This window comes from Alosa pseudoharengus, unplaced genomic scaffold, assembly GCF_046254945.1.
Source record: "Alosa pseudoharengus isolate Yale_2024_CS ecotype anadromous, Long Island Sound unplaced genomic scaffold, YU_APseudo_1.1 YU_APseudo_1.1_scf_12, whole genome shotgun sequence".
Taxonomy (NCBI): domain Eukaryota; kingdom Metazoa; phylum Chordata; class Actinopteri; order Clupeiformes; family Clupeidae; genus Alosa; species Alosa pseudoharengus.
Genome location: NW_027468587.1, coordinates 20,399,840 through 20,424,997, shown reverse-complemented (window position 1 = coordinate 20,424,997; position 25,158 = coordinate 20,399,840). Strand labels below are relative to the sequence as shown.

Sequence of the window (25,158 nt, the reverse complement as noted above, 5' to 3'; positions counted from 1 at the left end):
ATGCTGTGTGCTATGCTATTTCCTCCTAACTTAGACTACAGTAACACACTGAATGTCAAGTCAGGCAATCTGGAATTCCACTGTTCTGTATTGAGATTACATTTCTAAAGAATAACTAGGCTATTGATTAGTATGTCTTGTTGCACGAACTGTGATAAACTTACCCAACTTGTCAAGGAAGCCAACAGTACATATAAAACATAGTGATGTCAATGGGGCATTTTGCCCATGTTCAGGATGGAAAATAAGAAAGAAAGATTTGCATAAGACAAGTCAAATTGGTGTTTTCAAAAAGAAGGGATCATGGAGAATAAAGAAAAACATATTTAAAAAATCTTTGTATATTCCCACAAGGTGTTTGGGTGCTCTGAAAATGATAACCTAAATGATTTTTCAGACTTGTGAGGTCTGCTGTTCAGACCCTGAAGGGATTTATTTTCTGTTCATTGCTTTTTGTGAGAGTGTTTCTACTTATCTCAGTAAGGAAAATAAATCAAGAGCCTATGTTGAGTACAAATATGTCTTCTGAAGGCTTAAACAGAGCCCAGCCAAAAACTCCAATCAATTTTGTATCAACTTTGAGGGACAGCTATGACCATGCAGGATTATCCAGACCAAACGTGACGATTTTGCTACATACTATTCCTATTTATGTACCAGCATTAGGGTTGGGCACCGAAACACGGTTCTAATATGGCACCGGTGCCGACACAAACGGTAGTAACTGCATCGAATCACAACGTGGATTTCGGTGCCTCATTTCGGTGCTTAAATAGCGTTTTTTTTTTTTTTTTAATACGAGGCATCACTGCATGTCATGCGCCATCTCTAACATCTTGCTCTGATAGCAACACATCCAGATACAGTTAGCTAACATAAACACTGGATGTATAAACCAGAGGGGTGCACCACATGAGTGGACAGCGTTTGACAGCTTGCGTGAGACCAAATAGCTTACTTTAAAGCGATATCGCGAGCTCCTGTCAAATTCTAGCAGTGGGCCTAACTACACACAAGCAAAAGGCTATGAAACAACATCAACAGTAGGCTAGCATAGCCTATATGTTACACAATATCCTTGCTAATGCGCTAACTGACATTTATTTGAAATGTTATCAGCAAAGTTGTAAGGTGAAAACTTTATTTCACGGTGTGTTAAACAACATAATGGCATGATATTAATCTTTCATGTGCATGAGGTCCATATAGCATCACAATGAATATGAAGATCATGTTAAAAGTTAGCTGGCAAAAACAAATATGTAGGTTACATACCTGATGTCACTGAGCTGTCAAAGAGGCTACGAAACCATCTCCGTACGTTATCGCTAATTAAACTCAGCTGACTGGTGTTAGCGCATAGCCATAGTTGCTGTTAAAATGCCTACTTGGCTAGCGCTGGGAATCTTAACACTTCAACACCGACATGTAGCCTAACATGTTCAAAACTACTGCGTGTTATGGGTTAAGTCAAGACATACAATTTCTTGAAGCATTTGGGAACACACTGAATTAACTGGAAAGTAGAGTCCCTTAGATTAGCTTGCTTGCAAATGCCGTTGTCCATGACCTGGCAGTTTTATGGCAAGCGGTTTTAACATACCTTATGGCAAACCGCCTACACTGGGTAAACTTGAAAGCTTATCATTGTGTGTGCATGCATGGCAAGCTGTTTTAACATTTAAATGTATTATTCATAGGAGCAATGAGATATTGATAGTAAATTGAATATAACAGTTCAATTTCATGTTCAAATTTGTCTCATCAATAAAAAAAGCAATTCATGCTTTAGACCATTTTAATTTAAAACATTTTAAAAACAAAGTACCGGTTCAGGCACCGTTTCGGCACCGGCACCGTTTTAAAGGTATCGATTTAGCACCGGTATCGGATAAAACCCAAACGATACCCAACCCTAACCAGCATGCAAAATTTGAGCCTCCTACATGGTTTAGTCTTTGCGCTGTGGGCTTGTGAATTTTGACAAAAAAAGAGGCCGAACAAAATCGACACCCCCCTCCCCCTGTAAAACTGGCTGTATCTTGGAAAGTATTGATCTTACATAAGAGTAATTTTACAGTGTGTCTCCAGGGTAACATAGGTACACCTGGTCATTTTTTCAGAATTTTTTGAGACCTAAGTGCGTGGACCCTGGTTGATCTGACGTGGAATGACCCCATAGCGATATTTCAAACGGCATCCCTATACGCTCGAAATCGAAGGAAAGGACGGGGATAGCCTTTTTAGTTGTGTTGTGACTAGTATGATCGTCATGGTCGTTCTTGGGCTGATGTGGGGTATGGTCTCCGTTCAAACCAACGGTGATCTCTGGAGAGCTGGCTGCGCCAAGCGGCAACACTGTGCCCACCAAGAACACCCCCAATAATGTCACTGTAACCAGTCTTCTCCCCACTTCACCGTTCCAACCACAGGCTGAATGTGTCAAATGTCGACAAGCCATGGTGAGGAAAGTTCTGCAAGATATATCACACGTCTACCTGGAGCGTAAAAGGACTTGATGTATCAAAGAAATCGGTGAAGTTTCGAGATCTACAAAATGTCTCATGACGACCTAACAGGATGCGCGGCTTTCCTCGGTCTTGAAGACTGTGGTATCCTCATTCATCGCCCTCTCGTTCACTTCAGAGCTTGTTGAAATCGAGTTGAGAGCAGCACACCCTTTCCAGGTAGGCTGGTTGGCTTGCGAAGCAGGAAATATGTGGAGCAAACGCCAGAGCAAAGAGTAGATTACTTGGATTTGTTGAACAACTTCTGGAGTGGCATCACGTCAAATAACTATGTGACTGATAACCCGTCAGTGTTGTTTAGTGAAGACTATTACAGGCTGGTTTAGTATCCCGTAATTTCTGCGCTGGCATCACGCACAGTTGATAGTAAGTTTGACAAGCACCACGTACAGTACTCCAGCACTTTCAATTTGTGGTAAGTCATAGACAAGTAGACTAACTAAATACTAACGCGCTATCAACTGTGAGAGATCTGATATAACCAGTTAGAAACTGAAGGTGCACATTTTTTCGGGAGCCTCGCAGGGTGCCGTGAACATCGCATTCAACGTGGTGTCTGGTGTAGGTTGTGCTGTCCGGTCAAGAATGTCCCCCTGAACTCAAGAATGGGGATGAGGGCTTGCTGTAACTCGAAAGCCTTTGCTGTGTACTTCCAATGCAGATCCTCCTCTTGTGTCGTAGGCTAAGGTAGCTTAACTATACCATACACACACGTGCGCGCACACACACACACACACACACAGTCTGCTCAGTCTCACAGCGACAAATAAAAATGCATTTTTTCCCCTGGCCACTCAACAAGGGAACTCCACTCAACATAGTACTCCATCTCCTCTCTCCTAATCATTTTATCTGGATGAATACATTGCAGATTGTTTGTTACAGCTCACAACAACAGATACTCTATCATAAAGACTGATAATTATGGGTACCACGCACATTGCCCATAGTTTATGATTGCTCTCTCACTGGGTTTACGAGCCATTTTGATCTATTTCTGGGACCGAGAGACAATAAGCAGAATGAGGGACCAACGCAAGATCACATGGAAATGGAATTCCTTCAAGTCTGTAAAGGATGGGACAAGCACACTGTCAAGGTTTTATATGTGTATAATGCACTCTGAGTATGTGTCAGCCCAACTTACCAACATAAAATATATTCTGTTCATTCTATCTATCTATCTATCTATCTATCTATCTATATATATATATATATATATTAGGGGAGTAAAAGTAAACATATTCATACCGAACCGTTTAGGTACAGGATGTTAGGTTCAATACAGATGTGTACCGAAAGTAACAAATTGAGTATTGAGTAATATAGTATTCAACAGTAGGCTTTTTTGCACGTGGGCCATGTTTCAAATTTGAGTTACCACACAAACATACAGTATTAAGTGGCGGACCATGTTATTTTAATCAATTAACGTCAAAAAACATTTGACAGCTTTTCAAAATACTATTCCTGTTGTGCATCAGCAATATTGTCAGTGAATTTTAGGTTTGCAGTACCTACAGGCTTACCGTACTGAAAATGAATCGAACCATGACTTCAAAACCAAGGTACACACCACACTAGTGTTGCACGGTGTATCGATACTAAAAAGGTATCGCGATGGCTTCACGCAAAAAACGATACGATTTCAGACGTTTTTAGAATCGATACTTTATTAAAATAATAACGTTCTGTGTCTGTGTGAACTGCTGTTCTCACTGCTCCTTTCACGCATCTAGGCAAGTGGGCGTGTCAAGCAGGCAGCTCTGAGTGAGTGAGTGCGCAGCCAACGTCATAGTTCTTTGCCGACAGTTCTAGGCCTTGTGGATAAAACAAACGGTGCAGTGAAATCTGCAACTATTTCGGATACATCGCGAATTAAGGCAAGCCATCAGGTACACAAAGTCATTTAAAAGCAGTAGGCTACGCATGGAACTTGGCTAAACACCTCGCAGACATATCCCAACATTTTTAAAGAGTTCAAAGAACGACAGGTTAACGAATATGCTATAGAAAACACGACTACATGGTTAGTGCCAAGTTCTTCTCTTATGTTTTAATCTAGCCTAAGTGAAACGAGTATGGTTCTCTGGGATAAAGCGAACCTTCCTTCATCAATGAATTTTGACGAGACATAACGAGCTGTAATCATTTTGACGAGACATAACGAGCTGTAATCATAGGGTGCTAACGTGATGAAAGCGCAATGTTCACGCCAGAATAACATTACCATAACTTGTAAACGATCTGTTTCATGTTCGGTCAGTAGCCTACTACTGGTAATATTTGTCATGGCATGTAGACTGCAATTTGTTCAATAATTATTGCCCAGATGTAGGATAGGCTACCTGAAATGCGCTAATTAAAGCCCAAAGCATAATACCACCAAAGCGTGTTGAGTCCTAATAATAATAGCGGCGTATTGTTACAGTATGTGCTAGCAAATCATGTTATCAAAGAAATAGACGTAATGTAGTAATGCACACAGATATATTGCAACAGGTAATGGTGTAGGCCTATCTGACGAAGACCTGAGTGGTTGGAACGTCGTACTTGTACACCGAGTGGGTGCAAAGAAGACTATCCTCACATTTTCCCCTTTGCAACTGTCAAAGAAATCCCATGAACACAGGAAGGCCTAGGGTAGCCTATACTGTACATCAGATGGCCTAAAGATTAGGCCCCTCTGCATAGCATTCAGTGATTTACATGCAGTAATTTTAACACTGACCTTGATCTAGACTAGTTTGGCTATTTAAAGCTACTTTATTGCCAAAACACAACACAATGTAAATTAACTATAACAAACAATAAAGGACTTAATCACAGAAAGTAGGCCTACTATTTTACTGACTATAAAAACATAATAATTATGTAGGAAGTTTAGAAGTTTAGAACCCAGAATTGACCTACACACTACAAAAGTGCACCAAATTCAACACAAATGACTCAATACACTTGGAGGAGGTATGAGTCCTTTCTTCTCCAGATATCTTAGGATTTCGCCGTAGTATCGTTTTAGTATCGAGCATCGTGATATTTATGGCAGGTATCGTATCGAAGTCATAATTTTGGTATCGTGACAACACTACACCACACCGTGATTTTTGTGTAATTTTTGAGATTTTTGAGAGAGAGTTACACAACTCTCTCTCTCTCTCAGCCTACAAATGACAGCAAGGGACACTGCAGGACTTTAGATGACGAAGCTGAGCAGGGAGTGGAGACTAAGAGTAAACTAGAGGGCACAGTGGTAGATGATGGAGACATGTGAGGCGTGTAGGCATGGTTACATTCTGTGTATCTGTGCATGAATGGGTGCATGCTCACAGAGGTATAAAAAAGGGATTAACAGTAATGGCCTAAAAGATCCCTGTAGGTGTGAAACAGACTGCAGACTGTTTGCTACAATAAGAGGAAAAATAAATAAACTGTCAAGTCACAGACAGAAGTCATTAAAACCACCACACCTAACCCGGAAACACATTACTCAAGATCCTGCCAGAGCAACAAAAAAAAAAGTAACACTTCCGTTTAGGAACACACATTCAGTCTGCACCAGGGACCAAACGTTAAAGTTACTTTTAGTTGTCATCAGTCATCAGTTCATCACCTGACTTCACTCTCTAGCATGTGGACAAGCAGAACTCTGGAGATGAAGACGACCTGTGTGTCTTTATGTGATGATGTCTCAGTCAAACATAGGGTTGGGTACCATTTGGGTTTTATCCGATACCGGTGCTAAATCGATACTTTTAAAACGGTGCCGGTGCCGAAACGGTGCCTGAACCGGTACTTTGTTTTTAAAATGTTTTAAATTAAAATGGTCTAAAGCATGAATAGCTTTTTTTATTATTGATAAGACAAATTTGAACATGAAATTGAACTGTTCAATTTACTATCAATATCTCATTGCTCCAACGAATAATACATTTAAATGTTAAAACAGCTTGCCATGCATGCACATACAATGGTAAGCTCTGCTTTCAAGTTTACCCCGTGTAGGCAGTTTGCCATAAGGTAGCCTATGTTAAAACCGCTTGCCATAGAACTGCCAGATCATGGACAATGGCATTTGCAAGCAAGCTAGTCTAACAGGGACTCTACTTTCCAGTTAAATCAGTGTGTTCCCAAATGCTTCAAGAAATGTCACGTCTTAACCCATAACACGCAATAGTTTTGAACATGTTAGGCTACATGTCGGTGTTGAAGTGTTTAGATTCCCAGCGCTACCCTAGTAGGCATTTTAACAGCAACTATGGCTATGCGCTAACACCAGTCAGTTGAATTTAATTAGCTATATCATACGGAGTCGGAGATGGTTTCGTAGCCTCTTTGACAGCTCAGTGACATCAGGTATGTAACCTACATTTATGTTTTTGCCAGTTAACTTTTAACATGATCTTCATATTCATTGTGATGCTATATGGGCCTCATGCACATGAAAGATTAATATCATGCCATTATGTTGTTTAGCACACACCATGAAATAAAGTTTTCAGCTTACGACTTTGCTGATAACATTTCAAATAAATGGCAATTAGCGCATTAGCAAGGATATTGTGTAACATATAGGGTACTTGTTGATGTTGTTTCATAGCCTTTTGCTTGTGTGTAGTTAGGCCCACTGCTAGATTTTGACAGGAGCTCACGATATCACTTTAAAGTAAGCTACTTGGGCTCACGCAAGCTGTTTTGGTGCCCAACCCTAGTCAAACAACACTCAACCCAGATGAAGAGTACATTAGTTAAACAAGCATAATGAAGAGCAGATTCGGACAAGAGACATCAACACGGTTCCTGTCTCTAATCCCTACAGTCAGCTCTCATCTGGGAGGACACGTTTAAGAGGATAACCACAGCAGCTGGTGAAGCACAATGTCAATGCATATGAAAGTAAACACAACAGAAATACGAACCCTTTTGTTGCTCTTCAGATCTAGTTCAGAAATGCTGTGTGCTATGCTATTTCACCCTAACTTAGACTACAGTAACACACTGAATGTCAAGTCAGGCAATCTGGAAATCCACTGTTCTGTATTGAGATTACATTTCTAAAGAATAACCAGGCTATTGATTAGTATGTCTTGTTGCACGAACTGTGATAAACTTACCCAACTTCATCAAGGAAGCCAACAGTACCCATAGCGATATTTCAAACGGCATCCCTATACACTCGAAATCGAAGGACAGGACGGGGAAAGCCTTTTTAGTTGTGTTGTGACTAGCATGATCGTCATGGTCGTTGTTGGGCTGATGTGGGGTATGGTCTCCGTTCAAACCAACGGTGATCTCTGGAGAGCTGGCTGCGCCAAGCGGCAACACTTTGTCTCAGTCAAACATAGGGTTGGGTACCATTTGGGTTTTATCCGATACCGGTGCTAAATCGATACTTTTAAAACGGTGCTGGTGCCGAAACGGTGCCTGAACCGGTACTTTGTTTTTAAAATGTTTTAAATTAAAATGGTCTAAAGCCTGAATAGCTTTTTTTTTTATTGATAAGACAAATTTGAACATGAAATTGAACTGTTCAATTTACTATCAATATCTCATTGCTCCAACGAATAATACATTTAAATGTTAAAACAGCTTGCCATGCATGCGCATGTATGGTAAGCTCTGCTTTCAAGTTTACCCCGTGTAGGCAGTTTGCCATAAGGTAGCCTATGTTAAAACCGCTTGCCATAGAACTGCCAGATCATGGACAACGGCATTTGCAAGCAAGCTAGTCTAACAGGGACTCTACTTTCCAGTTAAATCAGTGTGTTCCCAAATGCTTCAAGAAATGTCACGTCTTAACCCATAACACGCAATAGTTTTGAACATGTTAGGCTATGTCAGTGTTGAAGTGTTTAGATTCCCAGCGCTACCCTAGTAGGCATTTTAACAGCAACTATGGCTATGCGCTAACACCAGTCAGTTGAGTTTAATTAGCTATATCATACGGAGTCGGAGATGGTTTCGTAGCCTCTTTGACAGCTCAATGACATCAGGTATGTAACCTACATTTATGTTTTTACCAGCTAACTTTTAACATGATCGTCATATTCATTGTGATGCTATATGGGCCTCATGCACATGAAAGATTAATATCATGCCATTATGTTGTTTAGCACACACCATGAAATAAAGTTTTCACCTTACGACTTTGCTGATAACATTTCAAATAAATGGCAATTAGCGCATTAGCAAGGATATTGTGTAACATAGGGTACTTGTTGATGTTGTTTCATAGCCTTTTGCTTGTGTGTAGTTAGGCCCACTGCTAGATTTTGACAGGAGCTCACGATATCACTTTAAAGTAAGCTACTTGGGCTCACGCAAGCTGTTTTGGTGCCCAACCCTAGTCAAACAACACTCAACCCAGATGAAGAGTAGCCTACATTAGTTAAACAAGCATAATGAAGAGCAGATTCGGACAAGAGACATCAACACGGTTCCTGTCTCTAATCCCTACAGTCAGCTCTCATCTGGGAGGAGGACACGTGTAAGAGGATAACCACAGCAGCTGGTGAAGCACAATGTCAATGCATATGAAAGTAAACACAACAGAAATACGAACCCTTTTGTTGCTCTTCAGATCTAGTTCAGAAATGCTGTGTGCTATGCTATTTCCTCCTAACTTAAACTACAGTAACACACTGAATGTCAAGTCAGGCAATCTGGAAATCCACTGTTCTGTATTGAGATTACATTTCTAAAGAATAACCAGGCTATTGATTAGTATGTCTTGTTGCACGAACTGTGATAAACTTACCCAACTTCATCAAGGAAGCCAACAGTACCCATAGCGATATTTCAAACGGCATCCCTATACGCTCGAAATCGAAGGACAGGACGGGGAAAGCCTTTTTAGTTGTGTTGTGACTAGCATGATCGTCATGGTCGTTCTTGGGCTGATGTGGGGTATGGTCTCCGTTCAAACCAACGGTGATCTCTGGAGAGCTGGCTGCGCCAAGCGGCAACACTGTGCCCACCAAGAACACCCCCAATAATGTCACTGTAACCAGTCTTCTCCCCACTTCAGCGTTCCAACCACAGGCTGAATGTGTCAAGGGTCGACAAGCCATGGTGAGGAAAGTTCTGCAAGATATATCACACGTCTACCTGGAGCGTAAAAGGACTTGATGTATCAAAGAAATCGGTGAAGTTTCGAGATCTACAAAATGTCTCATGACGACCTAACAGGATGCGCGGCTTTCCTCGGTCTTGAAGACTGTTGTATCCTCATTCATCGCCCTCTCGTTCACTTCCGAGCTTGTTGAAATCGAGTTGAGAGCAGCACACCCTTTCCAGGTAGGCTTGTTGGCTTGCGAAGCAGGAAATATGTGGAGCAAACGCCAGAGCAAAAAGTAGATTACTTGGATTTGTTGAACAACTTCTGGAGTGGCATCACGCATGTGAGACTATGTGACTGATAACCTGTCAGTGTTGTTTAGCGAAGACTATTACAGGCTGGTTTAGTATCCCGTAATTTCTGCGCTGGCATCACGCACAGTTGATAGTAAGTTTGACAAGCACCACGTACAGTACTCCAGCACTTTCAATTTGTGGTAAGTCATAGACAAATAGGCTAACTAAATACTAACGCGCTATCAACTGTGAGAGATCTGATAAAACCAGTTAGAAACTGAAGGTGCGCATTTGTCGGGAGCCTCGCAGGGTGCCGTGAACAACGCATTCGACGCGGTGTCTGGTGTAGGTTGTGCTGTCCCGTCAAGATGAATGTTCCCCTGAACTCAAGAATGGGGATGAGGTCTTGCTGTAACTCGAAAGCCTTTGCTGTGTACTTCCCATGCAGATCCTCCTCTTGTGTCGTAGGCTAAGGTAGCTTAACTATACCATGGTATCAGCATATTGCCTGCCGGCGGAGAACTCTAAAGACCCGTGATGCTAGTTAAATAGCCTACAACCTTCAGGACACACACCCTTTCGGGATGGAAGGCTGGAAATGGGAGGAGGTAGAGGACTAAGAGGCTGAATTGTTTGCTTAACTACAGTGACATCTACTGTGCAGGCGGGAAACGAATGCCTTGTCTTGAGATGATGTAGGCTATGCAGTTTTACTTGATGACGGTGACTGTGCGAGAATGAATAGCATAGCCATTAGGCTATACCACATCCATACAAATCAATATTAGTAGACGAGGGAAATCCCACGGTCCCTAAAGGCATCTTGACATGTCCATTGGAACCAGCAGTCTCTGCCCTTCAAATCCTCTTCAAGGGTAGGCTACGATAAACCCCCTAGTCTGACACTGACTGCAATGCAGAGACAGGCTACTGCAGGTGGCACGCACACGCAGCCTGGTGTTTGAATGTAGGCTACACTAAAAATGCTGAGTCTTACTGGTGGTGTTTTTGTGATGTTTCATCACCGAAAGGTCATTATGGCAAACACGTTTCCTAGCCTGATTTCTGATATCACGTTGTTTGTTCAAACACATTCATCAGGAGTAGTCTACTGACTGGTGTCACATATTGAAACACATTATAATGATCATTGTTGTTGATGAAGTGAAATTGTGTGTGTGTGTGTGACTGTGTGTGTGTGGTTGTTGTTGTTGTTGTTGGTAGTGGTGGTGGTGGAATTTAACTGATGCAACAAACCATTGTGCGTGAGTCTGCATGTTTTTTGTTCTTCTTTCTTTATAGCCTAGGCCTACTAACAGACTATATTTTCTACCATCTGTGACTATAGGTGTTGCAGCACCAGGTTAATAGACTTTAGGCTACCCTTTAAACAGAGTACTTTAGTGGCCTGGTGACCTCTCCTTACTCTTCTCCTTATATGGCTTTAGTGGAGGCTAAACGCAAGTAAAGGCGGTTTATCCATCTCTGCAATTTCAGAAATAGAGTTTATCCACCTCTCAAAAGAGTTTATTCACCAATTGCAATTTTAACATTCAAAAATCACACTATTATCCACATTCACAATACTGGCATGTACACTCATCTACACTCTAGGAACCATTTAATACCAGAGGTATAGAAGCTATAGGCTATTGTTATAAACATTGGACAATAACCTCCACCATGTTCTGAATGCCTTTTTTAAAAATCCGATAGTGCATGGTTGGTCCATTCCACCTTATTCATAGTTTACCCACCTCTTATTTTACCACTACACCCCTGTTACTGTCATATCCAGGGCTGTCACCACCACCCCTGACTCTTCCGACCTCTGCAAGGGACACGAACAAGACCAGTGCAACCGAGCGAGATGGGGAAAAGCACCATGACCCTCACATCTGCTGTGTAGGGGAATGCCAGGGACTTTTGTTTTCTCTATATGTAGATGAGTTTCAGGCAGAGGTGAAGCCGTGCTGATGCAATGAGGCTACTGCACCAGTCAGCATCACAGAGTGAACTAGCCTTTGGCTGCCCCTCTCTGCATTTCCTTAATTCATGAGATACAGTGAAGGAGGACTTTAAAAAAAGGAAAGAAAATAAATACCCATCGTCTTCCTTTAAATGCCATTTTGAGATTATTTCTGGCATGGAATGCTAGACTGACAGGCTACATGCTGCACTGCATGCATTCGGAGTTTGCTGTTCTTCTGTGGCATGCTATACCACACATAGGGCAGGACACGTTTTATGTATAGCCAATGCGGGGGAACAGTATGAATTCCTTCAAGCTGGACCTTGTCGTTAGTACAGGCAGCCTTCCTCTCCCCTCCAAACCAGCATCTGTTGTGGTGAGGGCTGAAATAGCAGCAGTGTGTTTTTGCATGCTTAAACTGTTGCAGCGTGATGCCAAATTGCATCAAATAATTTGGGTAAATAAAAGACTCTACACTGCCTGTGGTCAGGGCACCCCATGCCATGCAACTTAAAACACAAAACTGCCTCAACTCCTTTAACTTGCTTACGTGCTCAGATATGTATGCACTTCTCAAACGCACAAGAACCCAAAAACCTCTGGAGACGTGGTTCCAAATCCAGAGTGTACACACAGTTCAGTAATGGTTTCTGTCTAAACCACATTGAATGTAACAACCTTGTCATCTCACATGTGGGATGTTTGAAGTTCAGTTTTATACCTACAGTGATATATATCACCACATGGTATATAGATATTACTTCTAGGGAGATAAATTATCCAAATTTGAATTAGAAGCTACAAAAATGGATCCTCTCTTGACATCTCAGATGCTGCTTTAGAGCCTACACGAGAGGATATTTGTCCTCTTTTTCTCTATTAACAAAGCAAAGCTGGAAAATGTACCTTTGCCAGATTCAGCTCAGAAAATCATTCTTCTGTGACCCAGATTCGGATCGTAAAGCTCCAGAGAGGTGTCTATTTTTGCCTTCTTTTCATAGTAAACAAAACTTGTGTTCTGCGCACGTCTGACCACCATGTGTGCAGGAAAACAACCCAACTAGACTAAATTAGCACCTCGACCTAGAGCCTAAGAGTGGTTGGTATCTGAGTCATCCCAAAAAAGGCTACAAACAAAACAGAAAATAGGCTAATTGGCAAAGACTGTTAGAGACAAAAACAGAAAATTGAAAGTCATGTCATTTACAAAATTTCCAGTAATTAGACTACACTTCAAGAAATGTAGACATTACAATGACATTAGACATTATAATTAGACTAAAGAAATGTAGACATTGCAAGGATGACTTAAGTTATTTTGGGGTTACTCTTGTCCATGACCTCTGAGATAAACTTTTTTTCTTTATCATGACAGTTCTTTTATCTAATCCATCAAGAATATCCTGTTTCTGTTTTAGTCCTATAAATAATGGTAAGACTGTCTACAACAGACTTTTTGCTTTCATGCTCGCTAGGTGCTTGTGATGTTTGGAACCTGTCTCTGGCGTCTTGAATAAAGCTTTGTACTCTGCCCAACCTGTGTTTGGAACCTGTCTCTGGTGTCTTGAATAAAGCTTTCTACTCTGCCCAACCCAGTCTCACGTCTGAACGTGTCACTGTCACGTTAATTAATCTATTGGGACGTGTTGTGTAACACGTTTCCTTGTTAAAAAACGTGTTGAGCAGGACGTAATTATCGTGTTACTATCACGTTGTATTTCGCTTTCAACGAGCCAACAGAACCACGTCATCTGTCAAAAAAAGCCTGACCTCACAAAATGGCGAGAATGTTACAAGGAAACGTGTTACACAACACTTCCCAATAGATTAATTAACGTGACAGTGACACGTTAAGACGTGAGACTGGGTTGACTCTGCCATACGGTCGGCTTGCCTATGCGTTACATTTTGTCTCTTTGTGGATTACTGTAACACTTCAATTTTTACCACACATACACTGTTCTATCACAAACAGAAACATAACATGTGGATATGACTTTAGATCAGTGTGTGTGTGTCAAATTAAAATTGAACATAAATTAGCTGATTGCTGCTGGAATCATTAAACAGGGTACCCGCAGAGTCTTAAAAGTATTAAAAAGTATTACATTTCATTTTCCTAAATTAAGGCCTTAAAAAGTATTGAATTTCACCTCAAAGTCTGGAATTTTTTCACGGAGGTCACAAATGATCAGTAGATTTAGTCTAATATCCTCACGTAGCGTAAATCAGACAAGGATTAAAGTTCTCCATCGTACGACGGATTTCCGCCAATTTGATTTTAGAAATGTCATATTTGAGATCGATGCAGATCCGGTGAGAAAAAAAAATAGGAGGGGGGTCTATCACCTTTTCTTTTCCTTTTTTTAAGGCAACTACAAATATTAGCTCCGATGAATGAATGTGTGTGATGGTAAATATTTAAAGACCTAATAGTGTTCTCATGGGTGGATTATGAACTTTCAGGCCCCTGGGCCCAGATGTATTAAGGGCCCCCCACTAATTGTCGCATATGTGGGAGGGGGGGTTTGGGGGTCCTCCCCCAGAATTTTTTTTATTCGTTTGATGTGATTTCCTGTATTCTGGTGCATTTTGGGGATGGCCAATACTAAATTCAATCAGATTCATAGCCTATATCCTGATTTGTTGATATTGAGGCAATGATTCCATGCAATGGCTTGGGCTTCAGGACCCCCTGACCCCTTGAGCCCCTGGGCCTGGGCCCGGTAGGCCCGTGCAGTAATCCATCCCTGAGTGTTCTTGAGAACTTTCTGAAGAGGTACAGAAGCCTGCGCTCCCGCACCACCAGACTCACCAACAGCTTCATACACCAGGCTGTTAGGATCCTGAACTCTCTCCCCCCTCCACCCTCAGCTACATAACATCCTGGACTTTTAGACCCACAATGGCTGCCTTGCACTACTCCACTTGTACACTTGCACACTTGCAACTTTTTGTCCTGAACACTTCTGAACACACTTCTGCTGCTCTTACATAACTTGCACCACTATGCCACTTGCATACTCAGGTCAAACAAAACTACCTCAGCCATTTATTGGCCTGACTTTTGCACTATTATATTGACTGTGTACTGTATGCACAATTGCACAATTTCTACCAAATTTTGCTGCTCTTATTTCTTCATTGTATGTGCCTTCTTATTTTTACTTTTTATATTGTTTACTTTAATGTTATGTTTGTCTGTGGACCTAATTGGTAAAATATCTCTCGTCTCCACCGTGGGATAGTAGGAAACGCAATTTCGATCTCTTTGTATGTCTTGACGTGAAGAAATTGACAATAAAGCAGACTTTGACTTTGAAGAAGATACGTCAGCCATGAGTTTCGCTTTGTTTATGTTGTAGCTACACGCTTGTCTCATTGGCCTGGGGCGGTTGCTTAAAAAAAAAAGAACACGTCTGGAGGACGGTCAAAGTTGGATTATATAGTGACACCATCGAGACAGCTGATGAGGTTGCCCAATCCGTTTAACTTTTTTGGATATGATATCAGACCTCTCAAGTCTCACGCATTGAGCGTGAGACACACGCATTTCAATTACTTCACACGCTCACACGACATGGCATTTCTCACTCCGAGAAATTATTAACTTGCCCGCACAGAAATTTCTAAGGGCTATATTTTACAAACGTGTCACACAACGTTGCTGTCTATACGCTCATTCAGCTCAGAGAGCTGCTGTTCAGTTACTAACCTATCGGCCAATCAGAAAATTGGATTTCTCAACCAATCAGGAAATAGTTTTGTTTTGTTGTCGGGCGAACTCTGAGTTTCAGTTTCGTGAGCAGTCTCGGCCTTCGGTGAATGCATATGGTAAACGAGGTGGAGTTGGAAGAGAACAGGATAATCAGGTAATAACTTAATTCATTTCAATCTCGCATTAGTTAGTTTTCCTCGTTGTTTAAGAACAATATAATTTAAGTGTTCGTTTGAATAGTAGCTTATTGCATAGCCTATTGTTATAGGTCACTTTTAAAATCATGCAAAGAAATGAAATGCCCGCACTCTGCTAAAACTCCCATATATTTAGTGTTGCAACGTTTCGACCCGACTGGGTCTTCCTCAGGCAAATGTGCGGGCATTTCATTTCTTTGCAGCTCTAGTTCCATTTGCCCTGCACCTCACCGGTGGGGATGTGCACACCTCCACTACTACACTTTTAAAATCATGTCATATTATATAATTATATCCTGGCCATGGATGCATTCATCATTGCATCTGTATTCAAAAATGTCGGGTAAAAAGCAATTAAGTATTCTCTCATTCACCCTGAGAGGAAAGCCCCCGAAAAGGTCCAGGTTAGTGGATGCTCAGAGGTGGTGAAAAGGCCCATTATGGAATTGTTAATGCCATGTGTCAAATCTTTTCTTTTGCAAATCTGAGCAATTATAAATTATACTTTTGCCCCATTTTGACTTAGGAGGGCATTGCTCCTACATACTTAAGCCAATATCAAATGCCTGCTCTCTTTTGGAAAGCTGAGGCACTGTTGGAAAACAATTAGAATAACTGTGTGATGTACTGACACAAAGTTACAAAGGCTAGATTGTTCTTTTCTTTTTCTACCGGATAACAAGCACCTTTGAACTGACCACATTTCAGCCCTCTAGGTCTTGACTTGATATGACTTGAGTCCTAGCATTAGGTCTTGTCATGCTGTGTGCAAAAGTAGATCAATAGTACTCTGAAGTTTCATGCTTGCATTTGGATTGTAGGCTACTTCAGGATCTGATATGACTACACTAAATGTGGAATAATTACAAAAAATACAAATCTATACAATTTCTATTTCAATTCAATTGGTGTGTATAAGATGGGCTATATTTCTGCACAACTAATATTGGATCAACTGGTAACCGACCTGGGGCTGGTGTACGCTAGCTGGTGATGCTAGTTGCACGTGTAAATCCTCACACCCCTAACCTTAAGAACGTCTCTAACCGCTGAGTTGGAAGCTTGGGCTTTTAGCTCAGTGGTTAGAGCGCTCGACTCCCATGCCGGTGTGTGTTGAGGTGGCGGGTTCAAGGGTCGTGAGCGGCTGATGAAACGACCTCTGTTACACTGGAACATCTGAAGGCATATTAATAACAGCAACAAAAAGTTGTAGTATTATTAATGAAACACCCCCATTCTCGCAACCAACCAGTCTGACCAGCCACCCCTTTAACCCTCGGACGGGGGGGGGGGGGGATCTCACTCTTGCCTGTCCTCAAAACTTGAGAGCCCTGATGATATTGTGAGCTCTATGTGCGAATTCGGAGGCTGTGTTCTTTCCGTGCATCAATGTAGACAATTTCTTACTATCGCGAACTCTTGTCAGGGGAGGTCATTCATTTTGGGTGTCACCTTTGACTTGAACAGATAGCCTGCTGCCACCCGATGTAGCCTACTATTATTGTTACAGTTTTTGATCAATGCAACTAACAGTATGTGTAAAGCGACGCAATATGCCTATCCCGTCTGTTTTCACAATTTGCGACGGAAGGTTTTGACTGAGCATGTTAACATAAAATAAAAATATCGCAAACTGTTGAGTAAGGGGGTCAGTCATGTTTGTGACGCACAGACAGCCTTGTAGCCTATTTTGCTTAGGCCTCATTTTAACGACAGTAGGTTGTGAGCGTATGTTGACAAAAAATAACCATGCAATTAAAATAGTCAACTTAAAACTTTGCTATTATTAATGTATAGCACAAAACCATAACCAGTAGGCCTACCAGAACCTCGCATATTAGCGTCATGATTTGTGTGCGTCTATTTGGCAAGGCCACTAGCTGTCATGGATGCGTTGCTAAAGTCAAGTCAAGTTTATTTATATAGCGCATTTCATACACAGAGGTCATTCAATGTGCTTTACATAAACATCAATGTGCTTTACATAAACAACAATAAAGGAAGGCACAGGTGTCAAAAGTTAAAAAAATAAATGGAGATGGGCGGCTGTTGGAAACGGGGGAGAACTAACAAGCCATGGTGTAAAAAAATAAAGTGCCAGGGGTTTGCTTTTGCGCGGTTTGCTGCAAGAAAATTGTTCATGGATGCAATAGGAAAATGTTTTAGCACGCCAACAATCAGAAGACCACCATAAGGTTAACGTTCTTGCACTTCAGGACATCTTCCCTACCTGGTGCAACTAGCCACCACGACAGAGATAGGCTACGTTTATCTATGGCTGACCGTGTTTGCGCTCAGAAAGTAGGCTACGCATGTTCTTTCATAGCGCAACACGATTGTCATTATCAGATGCGCAGACCTCCTGCATGAGCACACACAGTATTGCTGCTCATTGGAAAACTTGAGTTGTCTGTAAAACTCAAAATTACCATGTTTTCATTAAATGCAGATGAGGCAACAAATGGAAATATGAACAATATCTAGACTGTTCTGATTCATTACTTTGATGAGGAAATGTGAAGTCTTGCAAACTTGATTTTATAGATTTGAATTGCATATTAACAAGAAAAAAATCTCCCCTTTAAACACTTTTGGCCTGAAGTAATTAAATAAGTGTAAGTTAAAGCCTTGCTACAATATTGCTGCAGTAGAAAAGAACAGCAATGGCTAATCAGCAATGGTCAGGGATGGTATTGAAATATTGTTTTGTTCAACAGGAAAACTCAATCTCAATCAAGAACACTCTCAATTCGCCTTATTCACATGGCGGCCATTGGCGGCTAAAACGAGGCTACAGGGTACACAAACCATAGGATTGTTATGTTCTATGCATTCACCTGTAGGTGCCATTAATTACATAGTAACTTTGTACCCTGTAGCCTCGTTTTGGTGTTTATTTGGTGCTTTACTTTGCTGTTTGCATCTTTTTGTACATTAAAAAACAATAGGTCGCGACCGCAAAAGGGGTGCTATCTCTATAGGTAGATATGAACAACGTATGACTTATGGCCTGAAAAAAGTTCAGTCAAACGATTTTTTTTTCACTTTAATCCCTGAAATCAACTAGGTTCTATTCCGTGTAAATTTGTCCATGAAGCGGGACATTCAGTCACGTTACTACCGCGACAAAGCTTTGCGTTGCCACTGCACTGCTGTCATGTTCATGTTGGCATGTTCAAACATTTGTAAATAGTAATTATTTGAGGTTTAATCTTACCTTTAATATTATTTATTCTATCCGAATGGGTGCGATGTAGGTATTAAATTTCATCTGAAGTGGTATTAAAAAGGTCTTAAAAAGTCTTAAATTTAGGTCTGACAATTCTGGGGGTACCCTGTTAAAGAATGCTTCATGTCTGCCAGCTCTTTTTCTTAGGAATCAATCCAGTGAGGACATACTATCATTTAGGGAATGACTAATGTTATCTTAGTCTCGATTTTCTGGAAGCACTTTTTCATTAGTGGCACACCACAAGATTGCACACCGTGTATAATGGCAGGCCTCAGCCAGTGTGCTGCTCTACCTCTTCAGCATGAGTAAGCACACTTCTCCGCTTCAGTTTTTGGCACTTTTGGTCTACACAAATAAGTGGCAGGATTGACTGCTAGAATTACATTACCTAGTGTGTTGGAATTATAACATTACATTACATTAATGTAGATGGTATACTGTAGATTTCGGTAATTAACAATACATTATTTTAATCTTCAATAAAAAGCTTATCCTATGAATAGATATAAACAGGGTGGAGTGGGACTTAATGTTACCGGGAGATTTCAGGCTTCAGTGGCCCTCTCCTGATGGGGGACGGGGGTGTTGATGGGAGTGTGACCCAGCTTAGCCTGATTCCGATTTTAGGGGGGAAATTAGGGGGGTGCTTAAAACATGTCACAGCCGAAATCTCGATTTGTCTCTGTACCCATCTCATATGCATGTCATACCTGCATGTCAGGGCATCATAGTTGTTACCACTTTTTTACCAGGGCAGGGGGGATGGGCTGCAGGGGGTGAGAGTGAGGGGGGCTAGGAGTGTGCAGTACAGGCTGCTGCAGAGTGCAGCAAAGAATGTATACAGACAGCGATATCATGCACTTTTTGAGCTCACAGTAATCAGCCCGCCTCAGAACGTTTCTGTCCAAATGAGAATTTTCCCAATTCTGCCGATTAGCACTCCACAGGATGTAAATCTAAATTACATTTTCTACCGTTTGGTAGGATCTCATGATTGACAGCTTTCAGACACCCCTCTTCCACATTCTAGAAGACTTAGACTTAGAACCTGCTTTGCTGATCTCCATCAAGCACCACGGCATACCAAAGCATCCCACCTCCACCCCTTCTCCTCAGTTTTACAGGTAACTCACTTTCCCCCTCATGTACATGTGTTGTCAGTGGGCCGGGCATCACACACATGGGCAGCATCCCAGGACCACGGCCATCTACGCCTGGTCTTCAATCAGCCAAAGAGGACACATGTAACTCCTCTCCTAGTTACTCTTCATTGGCTCCCTATAGTGGCCAGAATAAAATTTAAATCTCTCACTTTGGCCTATAGGACACTTACTGGATCTACTCCCTGCTATTTTGATTCTATGATCCAGCTTTATATCCCCAACCGCCCACTGCGGCTTTCTGATAAGCGTCTGTTTGTCAACCAGCTATAAACGATAGGTCAAATTAAAGATTTTTTTCCTCAGTGGTTCCTTGTTGGTGGAATGACAGTTGCCTGTGTTCATTCCTGTGATAGTTTTGGGTCTTTCAAGAGGGGTCTAACTTTAATATTGATGAAAGCACATGATGTGTTTCTGCTATAACCACTTTCCAAAATATAGCCAACTGGTGTCACTTCACAAATAATAGTCCTCCAGTTCAGTAAACTACAATCTACAATTATGATGTAACCAGGGATTTGCAGGATAGTCTGCTGAACCTTCGCAAACACATATTTGTGTACTTCAATTTTAATGCTGAGCAGCACATCTGCAAACAGGCTTGTTAGTCCAGGCCTCTGGATCCCAGTATTGGAAATACTCTTTAAAGGGAGCATGATATCTTTGCAAACCTTCCATATATGTCTATTTAATAATCTATTACATCAGAACACTGAATCTGTTTATCAAGTGGACAGTGTTTGAGAGCAACAGGTTTTCTTTGCCTATGAGACATGCCATAACTTGCAAACAGTCAACAGATTGACTATGCTGACCTGCCTGTTACATCTCATAGTCTAAATACTGTATTAGAGATGCACTCAAAAAGTCACAACTGATTTTGTGAACCGGTACAGAGGGGTGACAAGTCTCTGAATGCGTACCCAGATTGAGCAATGTTACAGGGCAAAACACATAACCGGCTCCATGTGTTCCAATTGGATGATTAAATTTATCAAGAAACAAGTCTGGGCAAAATACAAAGTCAGCACCAGTCAGAGGCTACATTAATTGTTTTGCACTTTTATGATGTTAATTTTGATCCAATTTGACCGCTTTGCTATGTTGCCCACCCAAAATTTCTACCAGCCCACTCCTGGTATACTGACATGTATCAGTAAAGAATGTAAATTGTAACTTAGGTTTTGGTTTGTACACTTCAAGCATACATGCTTCAACAGCAGTAAAGGTCAACTTCCTCAATGAAACGAAAAAGAGCCCTCAAGCATATAACATATGACTCTGCTTCAGCCAAAGAGGCGTCATTTACCCATGTTATCCTATGGCTGTAGTAAGCATCACTGTACATAGCCTGACAGAACATCAAATGTCACTTCAGTGTCTGTTTGAGTTACAGTAATTCTTCATTATCAGTTCTGTTAGCTGTTCGTAATGATTTCTTAAGGCAAAGGGAAGCCTGGGTTTCTTCCCATGGCATCCACTTTAAGAGGTACTTGAATACCCTCAAGCTATAAGGGTACTCAAGTAACCCCCCTATCACACACACACACACACTTCAGAATCTAAGCTAGCAGGGAATGGCACAGACCACTAATTCTGCCTGCATGGTAAGCCTAGTAGTCATTTTGTGTGTGATTGACTGTGACACTGGTAGCCTTCAGAAATGTCACCCTGGGCTGTTTCTCTGTCCCTGTAGCCTGTGTGTCAATGTGCCTTTAAGAGAGCCATTTACAGACTGCGCGTTTTGTCCCTCATCCCCCACATATGCAAATGCCTGTTCTCTCAGTGTGTAGAATGCCAGAATGCTATTAGAATCTTTCAAATGAGCACAGGAACTAAAATGTATCATTAGAATGCAATATCAGGATGTGGTCAAATGTTTGAAATCAGAGTTCTCTGGCCTCTCAGATAACTGAACCTAAACTTGACACATTTTTGAGGGAAAGTGTGTGTGTGTGTGTGTGTGTGTGTGTGTGTGTGTGTGTGTGTGTGTGTGTTGTTGTTGTGGTTACACACTGTACCTGTCAGTGCTTGTCTGTGTATTTGTGAAATGTACAACATTTTACCAGCAGGTGGTGCTCTCTTCCCATTCAATTTTGCTGAAGAAACCATGCTTAGATGGACCTCCCTGGCAAATAATCACCTTTAAAACATGTCTTAGACATTAATGTTAGGATATTCTTTGTGTCCGTAAATGTACTGTGTGCATTAGCATGTATCTATCATTTATGTGTTATCTGGATATTGGTACCACCAGGAATTTCCGTCACGGTACACATCATTTTGGAAAATACAGTTTATCACTTAACTAAGGCATATTGTCATAATATAGAGGCTACACATTACATCTGCAGATATAGATTTCAAAATACCACAGTATGTATTAAACAGTTACAAATTATTTAGACAGCTATGTCCTCTTCTTTCTCTTGAAGTTCCTAGATTATTTTCTTGATTGCCCCAGTAGACCCGTGGTGCGACCCATAACTCTTGCCTACTAATGATGAAAGGTGTGCACCCTCAGCATTTCTGCACGACCACATCTGGCCTTGGGAGTAATGGGGAAAGAAAAAATGGCGCTTTGAAGTTCAAAGAGGGAGGTAGAAACATACCATGACCATTACTGTATACACCATCATTTACGTCCTCACAATTTGGCCACCCAAAGCTGGGTGCTCTTATATCGTATTTATCTACATAAGAGATTCAAGATATATTGCTGCAAAAGTTTTCTCCATGAAGTGCCATTACTGTTTTTCAGGAGAGTGGCTGCAGTCCCCCTAAGTACCACAAGAGGCTCTTTTGGCAGAAAGAAGCACACACTCCCACTGACTCCAGATGAACCATGATTTCTCTCTCAAGGGCCAGCGGAGAGCTTGAGACTTATGCACTTCTCATTCAATGTCTTTTGTTATATCTCCAATTACATCAACATTTGAAAGTGTTCATTAGCATTTAGAATACAAGGCACTGAATTAAATAAACTCACAAAGAAGAATGAGTTGCAAACTGTCCTATTACCGCATTTGAATTATGTCTCCTCTCAGCAACTGAAACAAAAAAGGAAGACACTAAACCAGCAAAACTGGGCCTTAAAGTTACACATGCACTTTACAGGATTCTGTCACCTGCACTTAGCATTAAGCCAGAACTTTTTTAGGGACTTTGACTGAGCACATAAATCATTTATGTGCTATTCATTGACACAACCAAAATATGTGTTAAAAATAAGAAGATACCTAGGCACTCATCAAGTGAAAAAAGTTGAAAATGCCATTGTTTCAAGGGCAGATCAATATAAAAAAAAACACAAAAAGACGTGTTTCGGCTCAAAAGCCTTTATCAGGAAGTGAACAATCTCTGAGACAAGTCTGTGTGTAATGTGCGGTATCCATCAACAATAATATTTATGAACATGACTGCCCCCACTCCTGTTACACAGACAGACACCCACACAGGTAGTCATGAAGTTAGTCTAAAGTTGTGTGAAAAGCATGTCGACACTGTGTATTTAAGTCGTCTGACACACAAATCACTCTCTCCGCCACATGTGGTCTCGCTGCGTAGCTGTTCCAGCGTGTACCTTAACATGCTCATGCTCTGAATCACGCAGAGAGCTTTCATATATAATTCACCGGGCCAGAAATTCCTCTTCTATGTATTATTAAGTGCCATGCATAACCTGTCATTTAAGGGCCGGGTGTCAACGCCGAGAGCTTTATTGTGAGTTTGTGTCCTCATAAAAGGGAACAAGCTCAGGAACAGGATAAACAAATGCATGGGAACCACTCACATGAAATGGGTTGTGTATTCTTTTTTGCTTGCTCACACACACACATACACACACACACAGTCTCTCTCTCTCTCTCTCACACACACACACACACACACACATACATATGCACACACACTCACACATTGGATGTGAAGTTTTAAAAGCCAAGCAGTCAAGGTCTGTGTTGGAGATGAAGCTGTAATAAAATCATGGATGATTTTTATATCTCATATCTGCCAGTAAAAAAAAAAACACTGGTCCAATCTGGGGCAAAAAGAAAAGAAAACATTACAATGAAAAGCAATCCAAAATAGAATACCATAGTTAGCCCCTTTACCCAGGTCCTCCCACAATGCAACAAAGGACCCGAGGAGGTGGCCGCCAATCAGGATCTGCAACAGTGATGTTTTCACTCAAACCGCTGAGAGGCCCAGCCCATGAGAACAGCCAGTGTCATGGTGACGAGGCTCCACGGTTCCGCTGTCACTAAGCTACCACGTTTACCCACATGAGACGCACACTGTGGCCCACAGGCTATAAACAGACCTGCGCTCACCATGCAGTGACCACATGGCTATCTCCAAACAGCCAATCTGGGTCCGCAGTCCCTAAACATAGACTCACAAACTAGAGACACTGCTGCTATTCCTGCATGGCAGTCTCTGAACTCAAGTTATATTAGGGTCAGGGTAGGATATTTACAATTCCCTTAGGGAGATTGTGTTATGGAGGCTGCCACAGACTCTGCACTGGCACCAGGGATAACTCTGTGTGGTTTATGGAATCGAGGGAACACTTACAGGCATATCGGGTCTCCTATCAGGCTGTGTTTCGACTTTAAAGCGTGAGACTCAACCAAGTGACCCTCCCCCCCACACACACACACACACTGCCTTATGGATGTGGGTCACAGTGATTTTTTTTTTTTTTTTTGGGGGGGGGGGTCATTTACTGGCACTGATAATTATACAGAGATTTTAAAATGTGTCGTATACCTCTTTTGTTTAACCCGTAAAGTAAAAGACGAGACAACTGTTAAAATAAGTGTAAGTTACAGTGAAGCCTTTTAGTGTCATTGTTTGTGATTCCCTATGGGAATCCAGTGTAGTTTTTATTGCGTTTCATGGGCTGATGTAATTCCCATTGTTTGTAAGCCATTGCAGTTCTCATTCCTGGACAATATACTTCTCAAAGTGATCACATTCTATTGCCAACTTCAATTG

The 25,158-nt window shown here is 41.4% G+C and overlaps 1 protein-coding gene across 3 annotated transcripts in view; it reads right to left on the bottom strand.

Annotated features, from left to right (window-relative positions):
- Window positions 1-10,446, bottom strand: part of slc9a1a (solute carrier family 9 member A1a) — a 72,771-nt gene extending 62,325 nt beyond the window's left edge. For 2 of the 3 annotated variants that reach the window (XM_076280439.1, XM_076280440.1), the window contains exon 1: window positions 9,286-10,446. In XM_076280439.1, coding sequence (XP_076136554.1) covers window positions 9,286-9,598 — 313 coding nt within the window. In that variant the 5' untranslated portion in view covers window positions 9,599-10,446. Of the gene's footprint in view, window positions 1-7,642; window positions 7,838-9,285 lie in introns of those variants that run through there. The other variant, XM_076280441.1, reaches the window with a different exon arrangement.
- Between the last annotated feature and the right edge of the window lie 14,712 nt (window positions 10,447-25,158).